At 39.4% G+C, this 12,543-nt stretch overlaps 1 protein-coding gene across 4 annotated transcripts in view; it reads right to left on the reverse strand.

The window, feature by feature from the left end:
• Positions 1–12,543, reverse strand: part of LOC148898164 (neural-cadherin-like) — a 178,172-nt gene that overhangs the window by 36,140 nt on the left and 129,489 nt on the right. For all 4 annotated transcript variants that reach the window (XM_088997196.1, XM_088997193.1, XM_088997194.1 and 1 more), the window contains 6 exons: positions 10,892–11,121; positions 10,137–10,414; positions 8,503–8,717; positions 6,476–6,603; positions 5,459–5,586; positions 2,063–2,189 (listed from right to left, as the gene is read on the reverse strand). In XM_088997196.1, the coding sequence (XP_088853322.1) occupies positions 2,063–2,189; positions 5,459–5,586; positions 6,476–6,603; positions 8,503–8,717; positions 10,137–10,414; positions 10,892–11,121 (1,106 nt within the window). The remainder of the gene's footprint in view (positions 1–2,062; positions 2,190–5,458; positions 5,587–6,475; positions 6,604–8,502; positions 8,718–10,136; positions 10,415–10,891; positions 11,122–12,543) is intronic.

Raw genomic sequence — 12,543 nt, forward strand, 5'->3', positions numbered from 1 at the left:
ATTTGAGTAATTGGGTAATTAGATGTGGATAAAATCAAATAATATGTATTTGCAATGAATAATAAAGCACTACATTTTTTATGTTCCTGTGGCAATCCAACATATGTGTGCACTCAGGAAACGTAATTGCTCTAATTCGAGCATAACCTTGTTTCTACGATTGACAATTTATGTACTGTACCTTTTCCATCTGCTTAAATTACAGGACTAAGATACAGTAGATGTAATTTTATTTCAGGTGGCATCACCTGTGCTTAAGAATGAATGACTCTCTATGTCTTTGTGTTGTCATATTGTCTTTGTGCTGTCATATTATTTGTTATTTAGTCTTTTTTGTTCTTTTGACTTCAAGATGGCGCAGCGAGAGTGGCTGCCTTTCGAGCAGCTCACGTATTTTGTTTTTCTACTTTCATTCCTTTCATCACTTTGCTGCTGTGAAATGTAAATTTCTCCACTGCAAGACTAATAAAGGCAAATCGAATCCAAAATCCAATCACGTTGAGCATCGAGCTCTTGTGAGCGTTTGCAAATGTCCAGAATGCTGGTTTGTCATCAGGGTTTGTTCAAAATTGCGAAACATCGCACATTGCAAAGACCTTTGCCAGACTAGTTTTATTGGCCACAGACATTTTTTACATTAAAAATGTTCATGTTGAAATTTTGATGGCGACCAGAAAAACTGTTTACACGTATCTGGCAAACATCTCTCAACCTTGAACGAACCTTGTCAAAAAAAAAAAAAAAAACATTTGCCTTGTGCACAATTGCTGTGAGATGCATGCTTTAGCAATTAAGGACACTCTCAAATCAGCTTTTCAAAATAACTTTAGTGTAATGCGAACTTAAATACAACCACGCTGTGCTTCAAATGGTACATTTATAGTTTAAAAATAATCAACGACTGTTCGGGGCATTGCCACAAACATCAGTCAGGACAAGTTCTACCCCCCACCCACTTGTCCACTGGGGTGAACCCTATTGTACAGAGGACAAAGTGGAGGCAAAAGCATGCTCCAGCGCCTCAACGTGCACAAATCCATTGGAGAAGTCCAACAACTCTAGGAAGAACCGGTACTAGAAACCAAGCTGTGTGTGGAGGACATTCCAATGTCTAATCAGAATTTAATTAACCAATGATTAAATTGATTTGCCATCCTTAGTATTTCATATGATGAGTTTTGAAATGCATAGTTGGACAATAAAAAAGTGTTCCAGGGGCAATGCGCTGAGTCAACATTTGCGGTCCCATTCTTGATTGACCCAAAAGCCAGTCTGCACTACTGATTTCAGAGTCAAATAACTGTTGATTTCAAAGCAATTTTGAAGGTAACTTTAAATCTTAGCTTTTAGACATGTTTTATTAAACACACTGAGAAAAGCAGATCTCTTGAAGTCACTTTTATGGCATGTGACTATTGTAACTCGACTTTGGCCGGCTGAATGGCCCTTGTGGTGACTGATAATCTTTTGAATATGTAAGTTTGTTCTTCTAATATGCACTTGGCGTAACATAGTGTTTATTTTTGACTAAAAACATTTAAATTCCTTTGATGATTTATATGTCATTCAATCATATTTTTAAAGACCAGGTAGGTAGCTTGGCCAAAACAAACATGCGGATCAAACCTAAAGATTGAGGGCACTGATTTGCTGTGGCGACCCCTTGAAGGGAAAATCGAAAAGGAAAAGAAAAAGGTAGTGTTTCAAATATTGAAGAACTGCAGGCATTGCACATTTCTGTCATAAAAAAGATATATCCATCCAATGCATCTCTTATCCCACCTCACTTTGGGAAATAGTGCCGTTGCACTATAAATAAATAATATATAAGTAATAATATAGTACATGAAAATAACAATGTTTATTTTCGACTTTAGATGCATAGCTATAACTTCAAAGACAAAATTGTAAGTTGTCAATATTCTCTTCAGCAGCACAACCTTGAACTTATTTTAATATTCTCTCCTCAAACAATGATAAAAGTGAGAAAAAACAGTGTATGGGTACTGTACCGCCATTATTTTTGGGAATGAGAAATAAGTAATGGTACCACTACATTTACCTTGCTGTCCAAACGGACGTTTCTAATGCATCCAACATAGTGTTTGTGTTGTAGCTGTGGATACTCATATTCAGTCATATTCATGTTGACGCCTCCGAGTTGTAACACGTGACTTACATCCAGATACCTGGCACATAAATAAAATGAAAGTATTGATGAAACAAGAAGAAAACAGAACGTAATTTGAAAAGGCATTGCGGAGAGTAAAAACCACAAGAGCTGTCAACACTCAAATGTATGCTTCCATTCTTTACCCGGTGAGCTCGTGATCACTTCGATTGATTCTCGACAACAAAGGTCACATTTTTGCTCCTGTTCCGTTTCATTTTGAAAATAGCTCACAACACCAGCACAAACCATGGCGTATTATAGAACTGGAGAAGGAAAACGAAAACAGACCTTTGTTGCATTCATTATAATAAAACGTCCATGCTATATTCCTTACATTTCATATACACTCTAAAGAACGAACAACAGCAATGAGAATAAAGCGGGGACCTGCAGAATAAGTGTGCACAGTTGAATGTCCTAGAATCTGCATAAATCAAGTTGTTCGTATTAAAATATGATGGTTCTATTGCTGCATTTAGAATAAGCCTAGAGAGATTCCATAAAACAGAAACGCCACATTTTGAATTTGTTTCTTCACAGTAACTTTCCCTACAGAGAAAATGTGTTTGTCCACTGCCTGGAATGAAATGAAAACTGGGTGAAGGATTAGTTTGCAGTGACTTTGTAAACATTTTTTTCACGCAGGCTACACAAATTGTACAAGCCCGGGTAAATGCATCAGGGCTGTGTCAGGACGGGTATCCGCTCAAACAATTTTGAGCATTCATCCAAATAATCGGATTGAATTGCACACTTGTTGTACTTCAAATACAGCGACTGATCACTTTAAAATGATTCACTGATTTTCTGCATTGACTGTTATCATATTTCATTCTACCACTGATCACTTTAGCTCTGCTTTGTACACTGCAATGTTGTTCCTGAGAGGTACCACTTAACTCCCATACTTATTTGTCATGTTTTTTTATGATGATATTAGAGCAGCATGTTCTACCGGAGACGAATTCCTTGTGTGTTCTACAAACTTGGCCCATAAAGATGATTCTGATTCTGAATCAATCACGGTGAAGGGGAACTGTCATCAGTGCCATTGAACTACAGGTCACATCACAGGTGGGGAATTAAGTTGCTTTGGATCCAAGACAAACGCAAAGGTGGAAAGTGGGTTCACAGGCAGAACATCAAGAAGAAAGCACAGAGCTGGACCAGACAGTAGGGAAGAATTTTGAATGATGGGACTGTGACAGGAAAAGATAAGGACTTGGTTGACACGGGGAAATGATAACGAGAAATCTTGATTCAGGTTTGAATGTCGTGGAGGTGAAGAGTGTGTCAGAACAATGTATAAGGCTAAAATTTGAACTCGAGGCTGTTATCTTTAATATTGATAGTGACGCCCCACATGTGAACTAAAAAAAAGAGGAATTCTGGATGGAAAAGGCTGCGGCAAATGCTTTGTTCCTGAATAGGCTGGAATATTGGTTAACCTATAAAGCGTAGTTGAAACCCAACATGTACTGTAGATGGTATCTTGTGGTGATGATGTAATCCGAAGTAGCTCCTGACTGGAAGATAGTGGCAGAGGATAGTGGGACTAGACAGCATAGGATGGTGAGATAACACAGTTGGGGTGAGGAATATTCAGAAGACAAAGGTAGCGCAGAGAACAATGAGCCAGAAGCTCAATGTGATAGAGCAAGGCTGTCAAACCCATTTTTTTGCCGCGGACCACGTTGTAGTTACAGTTTCCTCTCTGTGGCTGTTATGAAATTGGGGAAGCCTCTAGAATGTTTAATCCCCTCCACATATTACACACAGGGCCCACAGTAAATTAATGAATCAAATTTGAAGTAAAAAATACTGTTGTGGTTTTCATGGGAGAATTTAAAAATTTGGTTCCGAATTTAGCAACCATCATGGAATTTTACAAGTTTAATTTGCTTTTGTCGGCTGATTAAAATGATGTGGCGGGCCAGATTTGGCCCCCGGGCCTTGACTTTGACACCTGTGTGTGGGCCGAATGACATGATGTGGCGGGCCAGATTTGACACCTGTGTGATAGGCGGTTTGATGCACGCTCTTGTAATATTTACAAATAAATCTGACAAAATACTGTCTCCTTGCACCTCAATTAAATTCACCAAAATTGCAGGATTCTCCCTACGCCAAAGGTTGGCCATGGTTCCAGCGGGTGTAAAGTTTAGTCTAATGTCAGCCAACAAATTGTCAGGTTCCCTGGGTATGTGTGAAATCATAATCACCCTCTGTATACTGGAACACCCGGCATGGCTCAGAGCCATCTGCTATGGTAAATTTCCTAACAAGCTAAATGAGCCTTGCACCAACACGGAAGTCATGATGTGGCAGTTTTTACTTTGCAACCGGGTGTCTACGAATAGAGAGGACTTCAGGTCAACCAACCAGTACAATATTTAGTGTGGTAAATTGTTGAAAAAAATGGATACAAGCAAATGGGAATGGGGGAAGGACGAATTTGAGCTTGGATGAAAGAGAAGGCTTGTAAGGCAGTGGTGAGAATAGTCATGATGTATGGATTCAAGACAATGGAACTGAAGAGACAGACGCCGATCTGGAGCCGAGCTGGAGCTACAGAAAATAAGCTGATGTTGTCTCTAGGCATGACCAAGTTGGGTAGGATTTAAAATGAGCACACCAGAGGGACAACTATGGTTAGATATTTGAAATTATTTACATTTTAAGGGGAACTCTGTCCTCGTGTAGATAAGCGGAGAAAATGGATAGAAGGGTGATTGTTTAGGATGACTTATAGCCATGGGCACGTGTTTCATATGTTTAAATGTATATTTCAAGAAAATTGCTTGTTACTTCAAAAGCGTTTACATTTTTGAGGCCTTGATGGATTTCTCTTAATCCTGTGGCCCAGACATGATGCTAAACTCGAGTCACCATAAAACGCAAGATGGAGTACAACACATATAAGTGGTGAATAGATGTTCAGGTAAGTGTTGTTTATTGCTATTGCTATGTATTTATTTCTATAAAGGAGTGTGGGTTTGTGTCATTCGGAACAGTTCTTCCACTGTGACCATGAACAAACAAACAAACAAACAAACAAACAAACAAACAAACAAACAAACAAACAAACAAACAAACAAACAAACAAACAAATAAACAAAAACATTGACTCAAGCACATGCCTGGAAAGGTGTCCAAGAATGTGTCTTTACTGGTCTTCTTCCACATACTTAAACTATGCTCTCGTACTTATCTTTTCAACAGGGTGAATCATCTGTTTATCTTGCATGTTGTGTTGTCCTTGATGCTGTTTCTGATAGAACGTACTTGTCCCGTTTGGGTGTTATCCCTCGAATTTCACAGGAGGAGCGGTCCTCTGTCATCGCCCAAGAGTCGACTCCTTCTGTCTCCATGACAATTGCAGTGGAACATCGATCCAGAGTAAAGCGCACTTCCTGAAAATGGGGACACCCATGTTACAGGGACACACAATCTGTTGTATGTTTTACCCGCCCCATACACTCTAAAGTAATTTATGCGGATTACAACAACACATACTTGGAAAAAATGCAATGGAAATAAATTGTCTGGTGTGTTCACGAACTTTCGTAAGATGAACAGAAGTTGGTTGCATAAAGATCTGAAAAGTGTGACTTTTAGGGCGTTGTCTGTGCCTAAGAGCCTCTTCATGAGTGAGTGCTTCACTGTTTTACGGTTCTTTGGGTATTTCATCTTGACGGTGGCTCTCCTTTCCAACATGCAAGTGCATTACCAATATACAGTCTTGGATATTTTAGGGATAGATGAGTTGATGCATTACAGCACACGCAAGCAATGTAGGACAGCCCAACAACTACAGCATAGCGTGCATTATAGTTGTTTGTGTTACAATTTTAGAGCCAGACTGTGTGTCGACACCGAGCAATTAATACTACAGTACAGGTATTTGCATTTTTATTTCCTCTCAGTTCTCTAAGCCTTCAATATCTTCACAAATCATGTTCAAATCACTGTGAAATTATGTGGATTATAATGGTTTATCTCAAAACTCATTTGTATTCTGTGACATTTGCCTCAGAATGACTGGCCTGATCTTAGTTTTACTGTTGGGTGCTTTCTACGCTCTTTGTTACTGATTTATTGCTTTATTGTTGTGTATATAATAGTTGTTCCATGTACAGCATTTCATATGCAGCGCTGGCTGTTTGAATGTGCTCTATAAATATACCATTGAGTTGCGAATTGAGAGTTGAGTACGGAACTGAACAAAATATCTGATCAAAAGTTTGAACTTTATTGTCCCGTCATATCCATATGTGCAGAGCAGAAATATAATGGTCTTACTTTACTGTTACTCCTCACATCAAGGCGATGCCAGCGTCTGTCAGCCAGGCCAGCATTGTTTAATAACTGGAGAACAAGTGTACCAGAACCATGGTTTATTTTCAGACTGGGAGATCCACCAATCAGTTCTGTTCGAAAGACAGTTCAGTAAATAAACATTATTATGCATGAATAAAAATGAATACTAAGGCAACTACAGTTTGTTTTTTACCACACGGGGGCAAGGTCAAGAAGAAAAGTAGCGTCAAGGAATAAATGCTCAATGCTGTATGTATTGCTCACACATGCAGGAAGAATTGTCATGAGACAAAGAGAACATTATCCTCAATGTAAAAACAGGCATTCAATTTGAAAAATAACTGGGAGAGTAACACCAATGGAAAACCTGTATGGCGAATTGCCCCAACAAACCAAATGGCACCTCTGTAGTATTAGTGACACATTCAGCAAATACTATTGAAACTAGATTCATCCAAATCCATCCATCCATTTTCAACAGTGTTTATCTTGGTGCTGGAGTTTATCCCACTGACTTCGGTCAGACTACATGCTGAGATGGTCACCAGTCAGTCGCAAGGCACAGAGAGAGACAAACAACCATTCACAGCCGTACCCACATCGTTACTGAGTGGGAACAGTTCCTACAACTGCCATCTGAATACAACATGTGATAAATCACTTCATTATTTCAAAAACTAAGAAGAATCATACTTTTTGAAACTGACATTACTGTACACCGTGTATTCTATTTTCCTTTCTAATTCATGGAATCCCACACACTACATTTGTAATGCATTGTTTTGGGTAGTTCAAACTTGAAACCTATTAAGGCGGCAGCTGGTGTGACTAATGACCAGTAAAATTTGAGAAAACATTTCCAAACCATTTAACAAAAGGAAGTCACAATGAAGCATTTTTCAAATTTCACAAATGAACAGCAAATAAAGCAAACGTTGGATACACAATTAATAATTACTTAGTTATTTGTCAAAAGTATGGATGGGGGGGAACGTCACATTGCAATATTAGACAATTTAATTGAAAAGCAAGTTATTGACAATAACAGTAACATTGATGGAACAGAACGAAAAAAAAAACAAATGTTAAAAAATAGTGGCAATGTGGGAATAAATTATCACTGAATTTGAATAAAGAACTACATTCACTCAACTTGGAAATTAAAAGAGCACAACAAGCTCCATATTTGATTGACAATGTCAATATTTCAATGAGTCCAGAAAAATACTTTTTGGGATGTGATTTTAAATCGAATAACTGCACAATAATAATGTGTAATTAAAACTGGTAAAGTGCATCAATGTTCTAAGGAAAGCAAAACACAATATTGACTGCAAATGACAACACATTGAGTATTTTGCATGTTTACTATCATTCCTGAATTAATGACATGTGGGGTAACACTGAAAAAAGCAACTTGTAACCACGGTGCATTGTGCGAAAATAGGTTAGTAGTATTGTAAACAGGGTGACGTTTTGGGAGTTTAGAATCACACTTCTATTAAAGTCACTTGAAATGTCTCGATCTGGTCAAATTCAACTGAGATAATCATGTATAAAAGAAATAATTGATTCCGAACAACAGTCAAAACATGTTTTATGAATGGGAGGGCATTATGACTGTTGAGGTTTTAAAAAAATAACAATGTGTTTGCACAACAATAAACAGTCTGTGCCTTTCTGTGTATGGGGTGGGGTTGTGGAATGGATTGAGTTAAGAGTTGTAACACTCTAAATTCGGAATGTGACAAGTTATTCATATGTCATCGTGGCTGGCAACTGGTTCAGGGTCTAACCTGCCAACTGCCCAAAGTCAGCTAGAGTAGCCTCCGGCACACATGCAAATCTCATGAGGATAAAGCAGTTCAGATAATGGATGGATGGATAAACACTTGCATCTGCTGAACCTAAATTACCGTCCAGTAATTAGAGTCAACTCGTCAAGAGTTGAAGCAATAATTTTCCGGAGGCCCTGTGGCACACATGTAATTACCCAGACACACCGTTACCTATGGCCATGAAGTCTTCAGCATCTCCAGGCATAACCGTGGCCAATGGGCCGGCATACAGCAGCAGTCCGTCATCTTCTTCTGTCATAAAGTCCAGAGATAGATGGCTATCAAAACATGGCTTTATGGAAGGAAACCAGGCGTAGCCGTTGCCAAGGAAACTACGTCTTGTCTGCTGGCAGTCCGGCCCGTCATGCTGAGGAGGACATCGACACCTGTAGCACCATGGAGAATGACAAAACTGAAAAATAATCAAGATACCACAAAAGGAAACCTTCTGTTTAGAAGTCTTCACACCAATTTGAGCATGGCTTTTCTTTGGCAAGTGAGACATTGTTGTCACATTCGTATCTCGACAATTCGGCACCCCTGTAGTAGCGGTTTGTTTTTGCTTCTTCGCAGTCAAAGTTCATTGTGAAATTACTTCATTGGTTAAGATACATAAAACCATAAAACCTCAACAAAAATATCTTATTTTGTCACTTTGATGGAGCAGATTGACTGGTTGATCTGTTCGTCTCCTGCTCTGACGTTAAGTGAGACAAGGTGGCTGTGCTGATAATGTCATGCTCATCTATTTCCATGCAACGCCCGAGGAAAGCTGTGTGCATTGAGACTGTTAGGGCAACATCACTGTTTATTCTGCAGAGGGGCGACGCATGTCAGGAATACTGATCTATGCTCACCTATATAGATGGCTTATGCAGAGTGAAGCGTTATGCATACGGATATTCAGACCAAGCAGAAGCTCTCACTCATTCACTGCCCAGACTCATGAAAGCTATATCTGCATGAGTAACTCAAGTGAAGTGACATTTTTTTTTCCTCCAACTGTCGTTATGGAGTCAATGGCTGCCTGGAGCTGGTTGTTATGTCCACACACAACAGTGGCAAATATAACAATTTTAGTTTTTACAGAATGAATCATAGAGTGTATTTGACGCGTATAGGGTGATGTTCACTCACATAGTAACTTAAGCTCAAGGGAGCAGAGCAACAACAACACAGCCAACTTTCAGAAGAAAAAAAAGATAAGAGAACAAATCGGTTCTGTGTATCCTCGCTTTGAAGAATGTGGCTGTGACAAACCCGCATGTTCATGTAATTGGAATTAAATTAGATCTTCAGAAGTTGTGAGCAGACAGTGGGGGCCCAAGTTGGATTAATACCCATGCCCTATATTTATATTAATCTGGGCATTAGTGTGAGCCTGGACTGTATTGCATAGTGGGTCTTTGAGTCCCATAGAGACTGCACATTTTAAAGGATTCCCGATAATTACAGTCGTCCTGTGAAGTGTGATGGTTTATGTTAATGTGCATGATGTGAATATTTATTTTTAACTTGGGACAAAGGAACATTCCATCAGTAATAAAAGAAAATACAAGGTTCACCCTAAGCAAAAAAATACTTGGATATATCCTGTATGGTGAGACGTTTTATGAAAAACTTGCTTATCTGTATTCAACTAACGGCACAGCAGAGCAGTTGTAAGAAAGTCAGGTCAAGGTAGGTGAAAGAGATTTTTGTCTTGAGAAGTCATGCTCATAATTCTAGCCTCATTCAGCGGGACTTTTCAGTCGATCCTGTCGATCACTAAGAGAGAGGAGACACTCCACTGGTTTTGGTCTCACCTGTATCCGTTTTGGGCATCAATGCAGGTTCCCCCGTTAAGGCAGGGGTTACTGGAGTAGGAGGAGCAGCTTTGATGAGTCATTTCTCTGGCGATACAACCACAGACGGCTGAGGTCGTCACCTTTACTGAGACTAAGGACAATGCACCAGAGTCAAACAGGGTCGGCGACTCGCTGATGGTCAATTGCGTAGTGCAGCCGCCTGATGCTTTGCAGTCAGCGTGCACACATTCATCCACCTGCACCTGGCTTACATTAACAAACAGCAGTGACTGTAGCTGCAGAAGGAATTGGAAGGAACAAAGACGTAGGAGACATTATTAGGAAATAACTGTCAGTGAACACACAAAGTGTGTAGACCATCCAGAGTTTAAAATTATGTGAAGTCCTATTCTAATGAGAAGAGCAAAGTATAACATGACTTTGGCTGGTGACAATAAAACATCTTCTAATCTACAAACATCAATTTATTTCAAAATTTAAAAAGGGGCTTGCTAAAGCAGTGGAGTATTTTTGTGTCTGACGGGGTAATGAAAGAATGCAGTACAGTACCAACATTGAGAAAATGCAATGGGATAGAGAAACGCAAAGACTAACAAGAGAAGAATTAAAGAACAAAGAAGCAGTAAAAATAGGAACATTTGCGCGAAATAAAATGAGGATATTGCAGTTTTGTCTCTTCATCTTTCACCCCAAAGTGTTTTGTGTAAATTTCAAGCACTCTTTTAATCTGTAATTCTAATCAGGATAAATACCTTCTTCTTATGTGCAGCAAGAGCCGCATGGAGCATCTCTGAATGCATGAAACCTGTCTCAGACAGCACATAGAAATGGATGTCCAGGGTTTTCTCCCCCCTGTCGGCAATGCTGAAAATATTAATGCTGCCTGTTCTGACGGACAGGATCTCAGACAGAAAGTCCCAGAGTGTCTCCAGCCGACTTTTCCTCTCGACATGAGAGTCAACAAAATCTCTTGAGGTTATGCCTATGGGAGACAATGAGAGGAAAGGTTCATGGGATGTGAAAGTACGACTCAACAATGACAATCACAGAGTAGGTCAGAGCCTACATAGTCTTCAATTCTATGGGCGCAAGAGGAAGTCCATCATCTCCTACTATTGATCCACTTAAATATGTTAAAATTGCTAACAAATGAGGTAGAATGCTTTGATTTGAGGAGGAAAAATAAATTATTACCCACATCGATAAAGATCTGGTGAGCTCACAGAAGTTGGACACTTTGAAAACCTCTCGTCTCTGAGTGCCATTGCCAATTCAAAGTTGGACCAACGGTGACGTGGCATTCAAACTTGTTATTCACTTTTCCCCAGTGAGTTTGCACATCTCCAAGGATGAAATTTTGGAGGAAGGTTATCTGTTGGCCTTCACGCAATTTCTTTCCCCATTTCTCAGTTCTTTCAGACCTTTCTTTCGTATCACGTGAACCAGGAAGCTGAATTTCATATGTTTAATTATCCACAGAAGCACACGGGTGTCTACCGCTCTCAACATGTATTCATTTGTGACCTTGTCTAGAGATGAGATTTGAAATATCCACCGCATGACCATTCATGACTCACTGCTCTAGAAGATCAAACAAATATCTTCTAGAAAAAAACTTTTAAGTTGATGGATAGCATTCGATTGATGAGAATGTTTTTCATGCAAAGATACGCGTATATTGTCTTTCCGATGTGCCAACGAATTTGTGGTTTGCACAGAGCATCCGATGTCACCAAGGAATATAGGTAGCTGAAACACTCAACTTGTTGAAAATACAGGTTTGGGATTTCATTTTGGCGCCTTATTTTTGGAAATGACTATACATGTGGTTTTCTTTGCATCAATGTGCAAGCCGAGACCCTCACTTTCTGTTGCGACAACGTCAAAAAGGTTCTGGTTGTTAATCTTGATGTCGTTTACCAGGAACCCTTCATCTCTGTCTTTGAGTAGATGAAGGACATGACGGACCCTTGACAAACACACTTAATTGGAGACAAATTGATTAGACCACAAGGTGGTACAACTAATGTTAGCTAGTTCCCGGTACACGGATCGGATGACGCGCATGTCATTACTATAGACTTTCACTCTGGTTTTAAACAGAGCAAAGTGACGCATTGTGTCGAAATACTTTTGGTATTCAATAAAACCAAAACTAGCTCACTAGGTCCTCAACACAGGATTTGATTTGCCTTCAAGAGGGCAAGCAGAAGCAGGCTATTCAGGAGTTGATGTGCAGGCTTTTATTGAACAGTTCCATCCAGAAAAGGCTATGAGAATCATCAACATGATGAATGATAATGTGATGCCTCAGTTTCGTAAGATCTTACAAGTCGAAAGCAACAGGTGTCAATTAAGAGCCATCAACGACCATCACAAATGTAAATAAAGTGACTTTATTATA

The sequence above is a fragment of the Hippocampus bargibanti genome, linkage group LG05, assembly GCF_051943395.1.
Source record: "Hippocampus bargibanti isolate YZ-2025 linkage group LG05, ASM5194339v1, whole genome shotgun sequence".
NCBI lineage: Eukaryota > Metazoa > Chordata > Actinopteri > Syngnathiformes > Syngnathidae > Hippocampus > Hippocampus bargibanti.